The following is a 13,554-nucleotide window of genomic DNA, read 5'->3' as shown; positions in this document are numbered from 1 at the left end:
CCATCTAGTCGCTTGGGTTTGCTACCAGAGGGCAGCTGGCACTGGTAGAACCACATTCGGGAGAGGAAATGGTACAACACTGGGTTCATGGCAAATGCCTCCCTCATAACATGTTCAACAAAGAAGGAATTCTCTCTGATCGGGTATCAGGGCCACGGAGCACAGTTGCTTTTTTGTTACAACAGTTAACTTTACACAAAACCCATTTCTGATATTGTTCGCCTGCTCCAATAGGAAGCAGATGTTTGCTAACTGACGGGGGGGTGTATGACCCTGGGTCAGTATGCAGTCATGTTGTAGCAAGGACATGGATCGACTTGCCAGCCACCTGCATATGATATAGGTGGTGAGTTTTCTGAGCTCAGCGCCCATGGCTGAAAATCAGCACCCTTACCGGCTCCTGCTCCAAGGATTGAACATCACTGCATGCTGAGGGTGGCAATTCCTGCACTGAAGTTTTGAAAGATCAAAAGTTATTGCCCACAGCATGAAGCTACTTTTAATTCCTTCGAACAGCAGCAGGCAGGAGGTGGGGAACAGTGTGAGGGGAGGGTGGTGGTGGGGGAAAGAGAGATAGAGAGAGAAAAGTACCAGCAACCTTGTACTGTACAGGTAATAAAATATTGGCTTTACCTATATCTCAGAACCTGTGACCCGCTGTACTTGGGGCCACTATACGTCATAGGCCTGATCCCAAGTCATCAGCTTTTTGAAGTTGCTGGTCAGGTATTGTGAATGTTTGCAGTGGGCATGTATGGAGGACAGTCTTTCTCCGAGATTGTAACCACGTGACCTACTGCCAGCAGCCCACTGGAGTGCAGAGGCTGCATTCAATAAGTTGAGGCTCTCCCTCAGACACCTTCAATCAGGGCCGAGGTCACGGATCCTGTGGAACACAGGCCTTCCTGATCAAAAGCTACTCTTGATCGCAAGTCCCCTCTGGTAATCAGCAACCCAGCAAAATATTGACCTACCACTTGTTCAGACCAAGACAGCCCTGAAATTTGAATTAGCCTCTCAGCTCCCATAGTTCAGCCAGTGAACAAAGGCAGCCATAAATAAGAGCACACTTGTTTTTTCTTTTCCCCCTCGAATTATCTCCTCTCCTTGCGGTCAAGGTCTTTGGATGCCGGTACCCTCCAGTACCTCATCCAAGTGGCCATTATTCATTTGTGAGCCCAGATAGGGAGTTTCATAAGGCTATTTGACTGTGGAAGGCACCATAGCTGAGCCTAATCCTATCCTCAAAGATGGCCACACACATGTACTTTCCACCAGGAGTCACTGGATCAGGAGCAGCAACCTGGTTTAATTTTGCAGCTCCTTAGCCTCCTGCTAGTGTGAATGGTTCAGTACCATAACAGACAGGCAGTGCTATTACCAACTGAACCATCAGAAGAGCTCCACTCAGCGATGCAACACCACGTGGAACAGATTAGTTACTTGTCCCAATTTGTGTCCGTCTTTCGAACATCAAGATTCCAGGGTCTCGAAAAAGTAACTTAAAGAGGGACAGTTAAGGAATCTTTTTCTTCAAAAAATAAATACAGTGGGCCAAACGAGTTTCCTTGCCCGTGACTTTTTTTTTGTGTTTGCGTCTGAGAATTGAAGTTCACAAGACAACAAAGGGGATTGACGAGACTGATCTGGGGTGAATTGTTCACAATGGTGAAGGGTTCAAACACCACAGGATACAAGCAAAAAAATGAGAATGTTAGCAGGCAGAAATGAACATTTGATTCAAAGGATAATCCAAAGGACTTGTGGAATACATTAGCAGGGAAGCTCATCGAAGCAAACAGTGTAAAGGGGGTCAAGTGGCAATTAGACCTGTTTCAAGGCCTTGGGGGGGGGGGGGGGTGGGGAGAGATGTATGGAAAAGAGAGAGAGAGAAGGGATTGAGGGATATGGTGAGAAGGTGAATCAGTGGGGCTGATTTGTGAGAAGTAATGACCTTATTGGGGCTTTTAATGCCCCATTCACGAGGTTCCTAATAATTACATGCCTATGACCTTCTAAATTAAAGCTACTCACTTCTCATCTCACACCGTATTATGGAAATTTCCCAGAGAAAGCAAATCTCTAGTGTCAGACAAAGCTCAGAATTTGTCCCAGAGACTTACCCTGAAGGTCACTCACAATAACAAAAGCAAAACAACTCCAACCAGAGCTGGACAAACTGGATCACAGCACAGAAAAGAGAAGCCTGCTCCTCTCATCCACAAACACAGGGCAGCCCATATTCAGATACTATTTCAGTTCCCAGGAAATTATATTCTTTGCCTATAATTGCAGACGCAATCAAAAACTGGCACAGACGCTCTATAATTTGTGAAGCTCCAAAGAGTAGGTACAGTATATAAAAATGGATCGGCATTCAACTAAACTGCATTGTGCACAGAGCACAGACCAGGGTGGGGTGGTGGGGGGGGGGGGTGCTAAAAGAGAGAGCCTTCCTTCCTCCATTCTGTGCTGACTGCTGCTTATTGGCCTTGTTCAAACTCGGGACGTCCCATGTGCCGGTGTCAGGGTGGGCAGCATGCCCCATTCACGAGGTCACTAAAGGAGGAAACCTTTGCGCAAAATGGCAACTCCCGCTCCAGGAACACTGGGCAGGGGGACGGGAAGGTCAAGTCCAAAAAGTATTTAAAAAGGATACAGATAATATTTTGGCATACAAAACCAATCAGATGAATAGATAACCATCGAAGAGGGTGGGATAACTGGGGATCCCAAAATCCACGGGCTGAGCACCGTGTAACTAAGATCCCTGCCCACCCTGCTTTTTGGCACTGAACATCACTGGGCTGGCACCGAGCAACAAGAACAAGCAGCCAGCTGGCACTGCGAGAGACAACAGCCCATTGACCCTCCACACAATTACATCGTGCCCTCTGTCAACTAGCCTGCTGACTCTTACACTCCACCGTCTAACAATGATTTAAGACTGGCCACTTGGGAGGAGTCCCAGAAGTCAGCCAGTACTTGTGGAACTGCACCCCAGCTGAAGTCAGTGCATTCAGGAGGGGAGAGAAACAAAACACTCGGGTTTGAAATATTAAATACCGCAGAAATAATTGCACCTCAAGTACACAGCAGTTCCTGTATTTTGTGGGTTCTACCCCATTACTAGAACTTGTAGCAGTGTCGAGAGCCCTTTCTTAAACCAGTACCTCACACTCTGGAGGGGCAGAGCCGCAAATAAGAGGACCGGGGAGTGGGGGGGGTTTGCTGGAAAGCATCACAGCCCTCTCCCTGACATTTCAAGAGGCGACAACCCTCCAACTTATCAAGTTGCTCTTCTACACCTAACCCTTGCAGGACCTCCCTGCCTAAACCTCTCCATCGCCCCTTAAAACTTCAAGATGCACCTCTTTCATCAAGCTTTCAGTCACCCCTCCCAATTCCTCCTTTCTGGCTAGGCATTCATTTTCCTTACACCTTTGAAGCACATTGGGACCTTTCTTATGCAAAAGGGGCCTTATAAATGCAAGTTATTATTTTATCTGCGACTGCTTGATGGTGACACTTGGTGCATGAAATGATATTGGGTCCCATTCACAATACCAACAGCCTTCATTTAAAGCACAAAACAAAGGTTGAAAAAAGAACGCTAATCTTGCATGTCAAGAGCAAAATCAATTTTGTATTGCACATACTAAAAAGGATAAAAGAATTCAAGAAACTACAGAACAACGAGCGACAGATCCCCGATCCAATAACTACAGGTCAAGGAGCGACAGATTCCCGATCCAATAACTACAGGTCAAGGAGCGACAGATTCCCGATCCAATAACTACAGGTCAAGGAGCGACAGATTCCCGATCCAATAACTACAGGTCAAGGAGCGACAGATTCCCGATCCAATAACTACAGGTCAAGGAGCGACAGATTCCCGATCCAATAACTACAGGTCAAGGAGCGACAGGTTCCCGATCCAATAACTACAGGTCAAGGAGCGACAGATTCCCGATCCAATAACTACAGGTCAAGGAGCGACAGATTCCCGATCCAATAACTACAGGTCAAGGAGCGACAGATTCCCGATCCAATAACTACAGGTCAAAGAGCGACAGATTCCCGATCCAATAACTACAGGTCAAGGAGCGACAGATTCCCGATCCAATAACTACAGGTCAAGGAGCGACAGATTCCTGATCCAATAACTACAGAACAAGGAGCGACAGATTCCCGATCCAATAACTACAGGTCAAGGAGCGACAGATTCCTGATCCAATAACTACAGGTCAAGGAGCGACAGATTCCGAATCCAATAACTACAGGTCAAGGAGCGACAGATTCCCGATCCAATAACTACAGGACAAGGAGCGACAGATTCCCGATCCAATAACTACAGGTCAAGGAGCGACAGATTCCCGATCCAATAACTACAGGTCAAGGAGCGACAGATTCCCGATCCAATAACTACAGGTCAAGGAGCGACAGATTCCCGATCCAATAACTACAGGTCAAGGGGCGACAGATTCCCGATCCAGTAACTACAGAACAAGGAGCGACAGATTCCGAATCCAATAACTACAGGTCAAGGGGCGACAGATTCCCGATCCAATAACTACAGGTCAAGGAGCGACAGATTCCGAATCCAATAACTACAGGTCAAGGAGCGACAGATTCCCGATCCAATAACTACAGGTCAAGGGGCGACAGATTCCCGATCCAGTAACTACAGAACAAGGAGCGACAGATTCCGAATCCAATAACTACAGGTCAAGGGGCGACAGATTCCCGATCCAATAACTACAGGTCAAGGAGCGACAGATTCCGAATCCAATAACTACAGGTCAAGGGGCGACAGATTCCCGATCCAATAACTACAGGTCAAGGAGCGACAGATTCCTGATCCAATAACTACAGGTCAAGGAGCGACAGATTCCTGATCCAATAACTACAGAACATGGGGCGACAGATTCCCGATCCATAACTACAGGTCAAGGAGCGACAGATTCCCGATCCATAACTACAGGACAAGGAGCGACAGATTCCCGATCCAATAACTACAGAACAAGGAGCGACAGATTCCCGATCCAATAACTACAGGTCAAGGAGCGACAGATTCCCGATCCAATAACTACAGAACAAGGAGCGACAGATTCCCGATCCAATAACTACAGGTCAAGGAGCGACAGATTCCTGATCCAATAACTACAGGTCAAGGAGCGACAGATTCCCGATCCAATAACTACAGGTCAAGGAGCGACAGATTCCCGATCCAATAACTACAGAACAAGGAGCGACAGATTCCTGATCCAATAACTACAGAACATGGGGCGACAGATTCCCGATCCATAACTACAGGTCAAGGAGCGACGGATTCCCGATCCAATAACTACAGGTCAAGGAGCGACAGATTCCCGATCCATAACTACAGGACAAGGAGCGACAGATTCCTGATCCAATAACTACAGGTCAAGGAGCGACAGATTCCCGATCCAATAACTACAGAACAAGGAGCGACAGATTCCCGATCCAATAACTACAGGTCAAGGAGCGACAGATTCCTGATCCAATAACTACAGGTCAAGGAGCGACAGATTCCCGATCCAATAACTACAGGACAAGGAGCGACAGATTCCCGATCCAATAACTACAGGACAAGGAGCGACAGATTCCTGATCCAATAACTACAGGTCAAGGAGCGACAGATTCCCGATCCAATAACTACAGGACAAGGAGCGACAGATTCCCGATCCAATAACTACAGGACAAGGAGCGACAGATTCCCGATCCAATAACTACAGGTCAAGGAGCGACAGATTCCCGATCCAATAACTACAGGTCAAGGAGCGACAGATTCCCGATCCAATAACTACAGGTCAAGGAGCGACAGATTCCCGATCCAATAACTACAGAACAAGGAGCGACAGATTCCCGATCCAATAACTACAGATCAAGGAGCGACAGATTCCCGATCCAATAACTACAGGACAAGGAGCGACAGATTCCCGATCCAATAACTACAGGTCAAGGAGCGACAGATTCCCGATCCAATAACTACAGAACAAGGAGCGACAGATTCCCGATCCAATAACTACAGGACAAGGAGCGACAGATTCCCGATCCAATAACTACAGGTCAAGGAGCGACAGATTCCTGATCCAATAACTACAGGTCAAGGAGCGACAGATTCCCGATCCAATAACTACAGAACAAGGAGCGACAGATTCCCGATCCAATAACTACAGGACAAGGAGCGACAGATTCCCGATCCAATAACTACAGGTCAAGGAGCGACAGATTCCTGATCCAATAACTACAGAACAAGGAGCGACAGATTCCCGATCCAATAACTACAGGTCAAGGAGCGACAGATTCCTGATCCAATAACTACAGAACAAGGAGCGACAGATTCCTGATCCAATAACTACAGGTCAAGGAGCGACAGATTCCCGATCCAATAACTACAGGTCAAGGAGCGACAGATTCCTGATCCAATAACTACAGGTCAAGGAGCGACAGATTCCCGATCCAATAACTACAGGTCAAGGAGCGACAGATTCCGAATCCAATAATTTGCCTGTTTTCAGACCCACGACACCACAGTAATGTATGGGAATAGACCAGGAGTGAGTGCAACTGGTATTGCTGCAATGCCTTTTAATAGGACGTCTGATTATTTCCACAGATTGGTGTGAGGTCAAAGTTAACATGAAGGATCAAGCTATTACGGGACAGCTTATTCCCAAAGCTACTTTTTCTTTGGGACGGAGAGGGAGATTCAAAAATTTCACCAGAAGAACATCTCCTCAAACATAAAAAGACTTAAGGACCAGGTTCCAGCCAAACGCAGTGTGGGAGAGAGTACCACAGGGAGGAAAATCACTGTGCTAATTTTGGCTGCCGTATCCCATTTTTAGAAGACTTCATAATCAGCATTACAGCATTTATTTTGCTATTTGTTCAAATCACATCTCTTTTAAAAACAGCAAGTGCTAATACCCGCTTGGAATTACTAAGTTTGACATGGTGAGAGAGCTGAATTCTTGCCTGTAGATGCGATCATTACCCAGCAGTGCCCTGGCCCAGTAATTGGGTTCTCTCGCACCGTCTGGCTTCGACAACTCCCCCAGCCAGGTCTCCTGCTGAGGATGCCATCGGTGACTGGAGAGAGGAGCGACAGTACCACAGGAGGCAGGAATGGGAGTGAATGCCTTCAATGACTAATACTCCTTCAAGGTGACAGACTTGCTGACAAGGTTTTCCTTGCTATATTGATGAGGGTGGTACATGAAAGATTGCTCCCTTCCCTTTTAATTTTCTCCTCCATCCCCCCTCCATCTATATCCATCTACAAAATGCAAAAATATATTCTGATAATCCACACAGCACACACTTCCTTTATTCCTCCACTAAAACTGCTTTCTGAGACTCCCATTCCCTCTTTTGTGCAAAAGACGTCAATTTCTCTCAACAATGCGGACCTCTCAAAAAAGCCCAAGTCAATGCAAGACTGAAATCTCGCTCCCACATTGGAGGCGGTCCCTCCGGCGCCCCTCTCCCCGTCGGAGGCGGTCCCTCCGGCGCCCCTCGCCCCGTCGGAGGCGGTCCCTCCGGCGCCCCTCTCCCGGTCGGAGGCGGTCCCTCCGGCGCCCCTCTCCCCGTCGGAGGCGGTCCCTCCGGCGCCCCTCTCCCCGTCGGAGGCGGTCCCTCCGGCACCCCTCTCCCCGTCGGAGGCGGTCCCTCCGGCGCCCCTCTCTCATACCTCCACAGGGTACAAGAAAAAGCTGGACACCTGAGATGACTTTTCCTTTATTCTCTCTATCTCGCACATGTAGCGCTTTCTTGCCTCTAATTTATCGACATGACTATAATCAGTGTTCTTCTGACCTTCTAAACTCCAATACACTGTTGTACATGGACTTCCTTCTCCCTGCATCCTCACTTGTGTTGGAATCAAAACTTACTGCATGGTACCGAACTACACTCTCCTTCTCCAACTGATTCTATCCCAGGACGTCACACCTCTGAAACTCCTCACCTCTCTCAGCCTTCCCATCCTCCTACGTCTGCAGGGTTTTAAAATCCAGGCTTGGCATCATCTTAGATCATCTCCTCTCCTCCTATTTTTAACCTTGTATTCTACGCAGTTAGGTTTCTCAATTTGTTTCTTTCCCACTTGCCCAAATGTGGATTTAGATACCTGCCCAGGGGCTGAACATTTGATGCAGAATCAAAGGAAGTCAAATTCTCTACTCACCGCTGTGACTCACTGTCTTGCGTGGCACTGTACTCCAGCCACCGGCCTGAGCGAGCTGAAGGAGCGTCACTATCACAATGCTGCAGACTAGGGAGCAGGAACCGCCACTGGCCATCTCTTCCAACCCTTCGATCAACGCTGCGCTCTCCCGGTCTTTCCTCGATGCTACCTCCTCCTCAGAGTCTTCAAAGTTCTGTCACCACTGCAAGAATTATTAAACATACGGTGAGTTCTGGGTACTGAACACAGGCCATGCCCACTATAAACAGCACAGTGTCTGCAAGGAGGATAAGAGTGGATACCAATATACAAATGTATGAGAAAGGATGGGGGAAAACCATCTGATCTATCGAGGCCATCCCATTTAGACACAATGCAGCCTTGTGCACAATCGACCCACCTCTCCTCCCCATATCCCCCACATCATACTATACCTTAGGAGAGACAAAGAGGAAATAGAATCATACAGCACACAAGGAGGCCATTCGGCCCATCATGTCTGTGCCTACTCTTCATTGGAGCTATCCAATTAGTCCCACTACCCCCCGGTCTTTCCCCGTAACCCTGCAAATTGTTCCTTTTCAACAAAATATCCAATTCCCTTTTGAAAGTTACTATTGAATCTGCTTCCGCCACCCTTTTGGGCAATGCATTCCAGATCACGGTGTAAAAAAAAATTCTCATTTTCCTCCCCCCCACCCCCCACAGGATCATTTGCCAATTATCTTAAATCTGTGTCCTCTGGTTACAGTCCCTCCCAACAGTGGAAACAGTCCTCCCTACCGACGCTATCAAAACCCTTCATAATATTGAACACCTCTATTAAATCACCCCTTAACTTACTCTGCTCTCAGGAGAGCAATCCCAGCTTCTCAAGTCTCTCCACCTAACTGGAATTCCTCACCTCTGGTATCATTCTGGTAAATCTCCTCTGCACCCTCTCCAAATAAAAAAAGTTAGAAAAATCTTGGGGAAACTCCCATTCAACTCCAAAGGCAAGCAAGTAAGCTGAGTGGAGTAACTCAGTGCCCCATACCTTACCTTTTACAAACGGAAACCGCCCCATCAATCAGGAACTTGTCTAGCTCCCTTTCGAAGGACGGCCAAATAAACCGGTTCAGGAGAGTGGGAAGAAAACTAAGAGAGGAAGGTGAGGAGGGCTGACTGGCCAATGCTGTAATTTCACCCCCAACCCCCACTGTGAGGGAACTGCAATCGGTTCATAACACTGCATCATATGAAGTGTTGTGCCTACACACTAGGACCCCACAGGTTCCCTCTCTGCAATTTTCTCCCTCCTCTCTTGTTAGTTTATTATTTCCAAGAACATCAGCAGCCTTCCAAGCGGCCATTCCTATTGTGGGAACCTCGAGTGTCAACAAAAGCAAGCTATTGAACCACTGGGTGTGAAGGAATTTAGGGACAAGGGGTACCTACTTTTAACAATCATTTGAAGACCTTTTACAACAAACTTACAACATGTTTGAGTAATCATTTGAAAATGCTTTGCAGTAAGCAAAATGCGGAAAACACCAGTCAGCTCAATCATGGATGATTGATTTCATCAAGGGGACATATCTTGGACAAGTAGTTGATAAACCCGACACAATGGGACACAAATAAGCACATGATGAAGACAACAGATATGGTCAAGAGGGCCTACCTTACAACATTCCTTGCTAACCCTACACAACGGGACACAGATAAGCAAAAAGCTGAAAACAGCAGCTGTCTCAAGGGCACCTACCTTTAACCAACACTGGAAATAACTCTTTACAATGAACATCGGCTGAAGGAAAACAGCGGTCAGCTAAAATGTAACTAGTTTTGATTAATATTAATAAATAAGAATTGAAACCAAGTTAATCAACTAGAGCCTTGTCAACAAGAATGCTCACAGCCAAGATGAAGTAATCGGAAAAAATGGTATAAATTCTGAGAGGTCAGCTCAAGTTTTTTAGATTCGCTTAGAAGGGCTGAAGCGTCTCTCGACTACCAGAGTAAGGTGACTCTATAGTCTTCTAATTCTCGGGGATTTAAGGTAAAAGCTACCTTGATAATTGATAGATATCCTGTCTAAATGCTTTTAAGAATTATAATTTTTTACCTTTTTAAGAAACTGTTAATGTTGCGATTGACCGGTCTCACCAGCAGCAGACTGCAAATTGTTTCATCAATAAACTTCTGTATAGTTTTTATACTGTCTCGCATAGTCTTCTGTATCACTAACTCGTGAATCCCATTTCCATACACTCTTTTGGTGAAGAGGTACATTACTGAGAAGAAACCCTGGACCCTCACAATATCCGGGATATTACAATCTGGCTGGAACTTGCTAAAAACGCTATCTGGAGACAGTAATTTTCTCGGGTGATCCTTTTCTCTTGGGGAGAGATAGACCAGACCTTCAGACCCATTCAGTATCTTTAGGATTTGGGCACCTCGATCTTAGGTCGAGAGTGAACACCTGAGAAGTACACCTGATCTTGGATAGTCCCAAAGGGGCTGGGATTGTAAAATCACCACGAGTGTGTGGCTGACATCGAGCAACATCGAAACGACAGCACAGAAGCAGGCCATTCAGCCCAACTGGTCTATGCCGCCGTTTATGCTCCACACGAGCCTCCTCCCTCCCTACCTCATCTAACCCTATCAGCATACCCTTCTATTCCTTTCTCCCTCATGTGCTTATCCAGCTTCCCCTTAAATGCATCTATGCTGTTCAACTCAACTACTCCATGAGGTAGCAAGTTCCACATTCTTACCACTCTGTGGGTAAAGAAGTTTCTCCTGAATTCACTATTGGATTTATCAGCGACTATTTTATATTTATAGCCCCTAAGTTCTGGTCTCCCCCACAAGTGGAAACATTTTCTCCACCTCTACTCCACCAAACCCTATTATCCTCAAGTCCTTTATCAGGTTACCCTCAGCCTTCTCCTTTCCAGAGAGAATGACACCAATTCGGTTCTTATCCAACCTCGCCAGACACGTATTTCCCAGCAGTGTGACTGGCACCCCACTGGACTCAGCGCAGACAAGAGACCAAACCTGCTACCTTCTTGGGTCATGACTCAGAACTACTCCAGGTGGTACCTTCAGCCACTGAACCCTCGGCTTGAATACTTGAACCAGTGGTGCAGTCAGGGTGAGACGGCAAGGCCTGAGTTAACATGCAGCTCAGTCAGCAGACGCTGTCTGAATCATGGTTAACCTCCAATCTCCTCTGCAACCATCACTAATCCCAACTGATGAACTCAAATAAGAGGCAAAGAATCCCCAGCAGTGAGATCACTCCTGTCATTAAATTGCTTGTCCTCCGGCGTCTTTACATTACGGGGAACAGGTCCCAGAGGGGCCTCATCCTCCCTTGCCGCCATGGCGTATTGCAGCTAAATTAGATCATGACCTGTTCCCAATTACATCACCTCAATGCTGCAATTTATCCAGAATTCATGGTGTGTTACAGCACAGCGACCCAGCTGCCTTAAATGAGTACGGGGACTTCTAAGTAGACAGAACTGAAAAAATTCACAGGCCTATAAAAGGCCTACTGGGGAAATGCACCATTGAGCAGTATGGACTAGGACTGTCCCAGGTTCCATCACTAGTCTGTGCTATCTCAATGAGGACAGCAATAGGGTTCTTAGACTTGACTCAAGGGTCCTGGGAGGGGGGAGGGGGGAGGGGGAGAAACACAGTTCCTACCCTTGACTCCAAGCCAATCAACCCTGCTGGCCAGCACGTCTGTGTGTATATCAGCTGAGGGCAGCATCTGGCTCGACAGTGGCACCACACACAGCCGAATAGCTTGTAGGCAATCACCAGCTGAGCTCGCACATGAAGAATTGGCCTCTTAGATGAGGATCTGAAGGGCTGTTAACACACATGCCGCAGCAAGAGTCAGTGCCTTTGGGAGAGGAGGGGAGAAAATGGCAGGGTGAGGGGCGGAGGACAAGAATAAGAGAAACAACAGCAGCTATTGTGTTTAATGAAACAGTGAGCCTTAGTGTCCCAATAAAAGTACAAACAGCAAAAAAGCTAATTTTAAACTCATGCAAGATGCTCCCAGGCTATCAGAGATTTGTTTTGATTCAGATGACTGCTGGGTAATATCACTGGCATTACAGTCAACGGGAAAAGAAAAGCAGAGCATGATACAGGCCCATCCGATCCCATCTCAGAGAGACCGGGAGGGCACAGAGTGGGACACAGCCCTTGGGACAACACTGAAAAACCTCAAAACTAGAAAACAGTGACATGATGAGATAAACAAGGTCAAAGGCATTCCAAGGCTCACTGCAGGCCGGAGACGAAGCAGAGGCTTTAATCATTTCACAAATGTAGAAGTTATACAGTCAATGCAACTCATTTAGAAACCAAAAGCCTTATATTATTTCCCTTCCCTTCCTGTTTGTACCTGCATTTGACACATGCTTAGAGAATGAATCTGGAACGTACCCAATTCCTGTTCTAACACACAACAGATAACAGAAACTGCCACAATGCTGCCAACAGGGTAGAAAAATAACATGAAAACAACACTTCAGAAATGGGATTGATCTGCACATTATTTTTCAAAACTGTTTTACGGTCTAAGGTGTGTCCGTCTGTATCATAGAATCATTTAGCAGAGGAGGCGGCCATTCAGCTCATCGTGCCTGTGCCGTCCTTGGAAAGAGCTATCTAATTACTCCCACTCCCTTGTTCTTGCCCCATAGCCCTGGCAATTTCTCCTCTATTTATCCAATTCCCTTTAGAAAGCAACTATTGAATCCGCTTCTATTACCCTTTCAGGCAACGCATTCCAGATCATAACTCACTGCATAAAAAATATTCTCCTCCTTTCCCCTCTGGTTCTTTTTGCCAATTATCTTAAATCTGTCTCCTCTGGTTACCAACCCTCCTGCCAGCAGGAGCAGATTCTCCTTATTTACTCTAGCAAAACCCCTCACAATTTTGAACACCTCTATTAAATCTCCCCTTGACCTTCTTTGCTTTAAAGAGAACCCAGCTTCTCCAGTCTTTCCACATAACTGAAGTCCCTCATCCCTGGTACCATTCAAGTAAATCTCCTCTGCACCCGCTCCAAGGCCTTGACATCCTTCCTAAAGTGCAGTGCCAGAATTGGACACAATACTCCAGCTGAGGCCAAATCAGTGATTTATAAAAGGTTTAGCATAACTTCCTTGCTATATGACAGGAAATGCAGCCCAAACTCACTCATTTAATTTTTTCACACGTTCATTGTTAACTAGAGTGACTGCCAACCTGTAGTCTATTTTTATTCCTCGGGCCCTGATTCTTGCTGTCCTGTGTACAGCTGGCCGCCCTCTGGA

General features: G+C 46.6%; 1 protein-coding gene across 1 annotated transcript in view; it reads right to left on the bottom strand.

Annotated features, from left to right (window-relative positions):
- Window positions 1-13,554, bottom strand: part of sema4c (sema domain, immunoglobulin domain (Ig), transmembrane domain (TM) and short cytoplasmic domain, (semaphorin) 4C) — an 86,711-nt gene that overhangs the window by 56,313 nt on the left and 16,844 nt on the right. The window contains exon 2 of the mRNA XM_068001063.1: window positions 8,216-8,417. Coding sequence (XP_067857164.1) covers window positions 8,216-8,330 — 115 coding nt within the window. The 5' untranslated portion in view covers window positions 8,331-8,417. The remainder of the gene's footprint in view (window positions 1-8,215; window positions 8,418-13,554) is intronic.

This window comes from Heptranchias perlo, chromosome 20, assembly GCF_035084215.1.
Source record: "Heptranchias perlo isolate sHepPer1 chromosome 20, sHepPer1.hap1, whole genome shotgun sequence".
NCBI classification, from domain to species: Eukaryota; Metazoa; Chordata; class Chondrichthyes; order Hexanchiformes; family Hexanchidae; genus Heptranchias; species Heptranchias perlo.
The sequence above is the reverse complement of the archived record's forward strand: the minus strand, read 5'-3'. Positions and strand labels throughout refer to the sequence as shown.